Source organism: Sphaeroforma arctica (assembly GCF_001186125.1).
Source record: "Sphaeroforma arctica JP610 unplaced genomic scaffold supercont1.1471, whole genome shotgun sequence".
Taxonomy (NCBI): Eukaryota; class Ichthyosporea; order Ichthyophonida; genus Sphaeroforma; species Sphaeroforma arctica.
In genome coordinates, this window is record NW_014039087.1 from 337 (window position 1) to 4,383 (window position 4,047).

The window sequence follows — 4,047 nt, forward strand, 5'->3', positions numbered from 1 at the left end:
AGAGTCATCTGTGTGAGTCTGGTTAAGTGTTTGTTCTGGGTATGTGTTTTGTTTGTGTGAGTCTGGGTAAGTGTTTTGTGTGTGTGTGTGTTTGTACGAGTGTTTGTTTGTGGGTGCTGGCATGTCCTGCATGACCTTATATCATGAAGCCATATCTATTGACTTGATAGTAGGCAATACTATTGAGCTAGATATTCGTGTACCATACTACACCACCCTCACTCATTTTTTTATTGTACTTGCCTACTCTTATACTATTTTATCTCAGACCCACGCCCAAGCTCAGGCTCAAGTCCCGGCAGCAGCGGGCAACACACAGCAGCCCCAGACACAGACACAGACAGCACCTACCACAACAGCAACCCAGGCGGACACAAACACAAACGCGCCTGCACTCCCAGCCGGGCAAATCCATGCAACGGTACAAACGCATACACCGACACGCGCACTGGCACAGACTTATCAGCAGATGTATGCTATGCCTACTCTCCAGGTTCAGGCTCATGCAGGAACTTATGGTCATGCGGCGACCGGGACCCTGCAGGCTACGTACGCACAGACACAAGCAAGTGTAACACCACCACCACAACAACAGCAGCAGCAGCAGCAGCAGCAGCAGCAGCAACAGCAACAGGAACAACAGCAGCAACAGGAACAACAGCTGCAACAACAGCTGCTGACGCAACAACACGAAGCACGAGTAGGTCAGCAGTTGCAAAGGCTCGCCCAGACTGGTACGGCACAAACACAGCCGCAACCCCAGGCACGGACGCCGGCGGAGCTTCATGCGCAGGCGGTGGCACTGGCTGGTAGGCAAGCACGGGCGAGACAATTAACATCAAGTCAAACGCAACCACAGACACACACCCAGACCCAAACAGAGACACCTGTATACGCTACCACGGCCACACCTGGGCAGAGTAGTACTATTACAGCTGCGGCGGCTGCGGTACCACGGACACAACCCCAGACACGCACACAGGCCCAGGTGTACACACCTACACCTACGGTGACACAGTCACACACGCCGTTGGCGGCAACCGGACAAGCATCACTGGCAACTGCTCAAGCTCAAACCCAGCCTCAGCCTCAGCCTCAAGCGACGGGGGATGGGGAGACCGCGGCTATGACAGCTACAACGACAACTACAACTACAACTACACCTACACCGATCACTACCACCACACTACCAACGCCAGGCACGCCTACTGTACCGAGCGCCTCTTCGCCTCAGCCGGGTGTAGCCGCTAGTAGCAGTGGCACCGGAGGGGATGGGGCAGGGACGGCCAGGTAGTGAAGTATAGTGTGTAGTATATGCTAGAGATGATATCTGCCGATCGATATAGATGATAAGGATTGTCTAGGTGGAGTGGCATGGCGTGTAGTGACGTACGTATTGTATCGACCTCGCTGCGTACTGGTGCATAATAGATGCTCCTGATTAAGTATTTTCCTGATGGTACCTAATCAAGTCACAGAAGGCTTTTTACTCGGGAAATAAAACTGACAGGCGTCAAATAGGAAATTTTGCAAGTTAGTAGCTAGCGTGTGTGCACCACATGATATCTTCATTTAGCTATCGGCCAGTAACCCGGACGCGACATTGCCTATTCTAATAAAATCACACAGCCGAATTCTAGCAACTATTTCCAACCCAAAAAGCCTGTGCTATTACGAGTACGGTTTGTTGCGCAAAAAAAATCAAGTATGTGCGTGTAAGTAAAAGCCAAGGATACTTCTATGTTCGTTTTTGAGTAATTCGTACATAAACTCGGGGCACCGGTGGCTGAAACTGACTTTTAGAAAATCAAATTATAACTAAATCGTATTTGCATTAGCAAGGCATAGTCTCATCGCTAGTAGATAACTTCACACGCCGTATGCGAACCTCAGTCAGATTGAATCGATGCCACATATCAGCATTTGGTTGCAGAAATTCGAAATCCACGCTGAGTTTAGGTGCTGAGAGTGTGTCGCTCTGAATTATCGTTATCTTGTTGCAGTAGTTGATGTTCAATGTCCACCAGTTACCAGAAGAGCCTTGTATTCGGCTATTGTTTTGGCCTAAGTAGGGTGTCGAGCTCAACTTTCACCCTCGTGAGATATTCAGCATCAGGGTAAGCTCCATTACTTATACCGCCAGTACGTCTTTCCTTCAACTCGACAGCACACTCCAGCTTCGTTTTGAAATTCGTATTTTTGACATTGACGCACTGTGCGGTTTTCAGAAGCAATCCACGTGTGAAGGCTTCCGCAAACAGCAGCCAAACACGCTCTCCCTCGGCATTGTTTGGGAAGTAAGCCTTCTGTGATTGCCCAGTATCCATTTCTATCATGACCAACGTTGTACCATCTCTGGGGTATCCCAATAGGGAGCTAGTGGCGAACTTGATGTGCATGACTCCCTTGTGTATTTCACTGCGCCATCTGATTTGCTTGATACTCGTGCCCTCCGTTCTATGAGTTTGTCCTAAATTAGGAGCACTTACTGTGCTAATCAACCTCGAACTTCTGCTCGTGGACGGCATATTTACGGGCATGAGTGCTCTAGGCGAATCCAATTGCATATTAATACAACCATCAATCTGTTTCACATTAGCTTCTCCAGTCGTGGCTCGGGTGTCGTTCAACGATAGAATATGTTGCAACATGGCCATACCATCCTGCATGTGCATTGCGCGAGTTTGCTCTTCTTCCTGCTGCGTTCGCAACCCCGATTCCGTAAATAAAATCGATGGAGAGTCTTTACTTTCTAAACTTTGAAGATTTGCCCTGGTAAGGGTCTCATCAGATCCTGAAATAAGTCGGTGTATATTCGGTGACGAGCCTCTCCTACGTTCATATCTGGACTTGACTCCATATGTATACGGTGCAGATAATCCTCGATTTCGTCTATAAACATACGGAGCCGACGTATGCCGTTGCATCTGTGTAGTATTGAGCCATGGACGCGACTGAAGGGGTGCTATCATATCACGTACTACAGTTGATTCCTCCGCTGCAAAAGATTCGCCATCGAAGGAAAAATGTGCGGTGTGTGAGCGAGGGGTGTGTTCCAGTCTTGCTGAGGGGCGAAAATAGTTTTCACTAGTACTATTTATCAGGGGCATTGCATCGTGTATTGTATTAGTACCAAGATACTGTCGTTGTCGCGGTATCTGTCCCTCTTGTTGTTGGTTCGGTTGACGTCTTAACACGTCTGGATATTGGGTAGTTGTTTGATTATCTCGCCATTGTGCCGACAAACGAGACTTATGAGATGAGAGTGTACCCACATCTGTGCTAACAACACTGATCGACGGCAGCTCCAAAGCAGGTAGTGATGGCGAGCCATAATTGGGCGGTAGACGACTTCTCTCTACCGGGTTGGACTGAATACTAGTTATATTCTCGACCAAATCCCGCGGTGCTTGTACAGACAACTCATTTTGTCTTTGTGAATTATGCGATATATTATCTTGAATATATTGTCGACTGTTCGGTAGCATGAATGTGGTCATATGTGACGTTAATGGTATCGGCTTTGAAAGCTGGGTGTTCGACTTGATATCTGACTCACTGATCATCTCCGAAGATGGCAGACCTTCGCACATCCCAGGTTCCATACGAGCTCTATAGTTGTACGTACTAAGAAGAGTATTGCCGTTATCGTTTGTTTGATTGGTTCGCATTAGCAGATCAAGAATAGTAGAGTCAGTGTTTTGGGCATGAAGTTGACTCTCGGGTCGATTCAAGTTAGCCGAATCATGCCTGCTAATACCAACAACATCTAACCCTAGATCCGCAGCTAAAGGATGATCTTGTACAGTGTTTGCACCTCCTTTTCTACTAACTCTATCACTCTCGGAACTTTGTTCATTAATGAGTAACAGGTTCGAGTTCTCCCGATCGTTTGACATAGCGTTCGCCTTTCTATAAACTTTCCGCATTCCGCTGTTGATTTTCGAATAATATATATATATATCTATACATATATATATATATATATATATATATATATATATATATATATATATATATATATATATATTATATTATATATNTATA

At 46.6% G+C, this 4,047-nt stretch overlaps 2 protein-coding genes across 2 annotated transcripts; one reads left to right on the forward strand and one right to left on the reverse strand.

Annotated features, from left to right (window-relative positions):
* Positions 1-268: 268 nt before the first annotated feature.
* Positions 269-1,294, forward strand: SARC_10981 (hypothetical protein; the record flags this gene model as incomplete). The annotated part of the gene is made up of 1 exon (XM_014294947.1): positions 269-1,294. A coding segment is annotated over one exon (1,026 nt), but the record flags the coding sequence as incomplete, so codon positions are not given.
* A 448-nt stretch (positions 1,295-1,742) lies between these two features.
* On the reverse strand, positions 1,743-3,927 carry SARC_10982 (hypothetical protein). Its single transcript, XM_014294948.1, has one exon. The coding sequence runs from the start codon at positions 3,897-3,899 to the stop codon at positions 2,052-2,054; it is 1,848 nt and encodes a 615-aa protein (XP_014150423.1). The 5' UTR covers positions 3,900-3,927; the 3' UTR covers positions 1,743-2,051.
* Between the last annotated feature and the right edge of the window lie 120 nt (positions 3,928-4,047).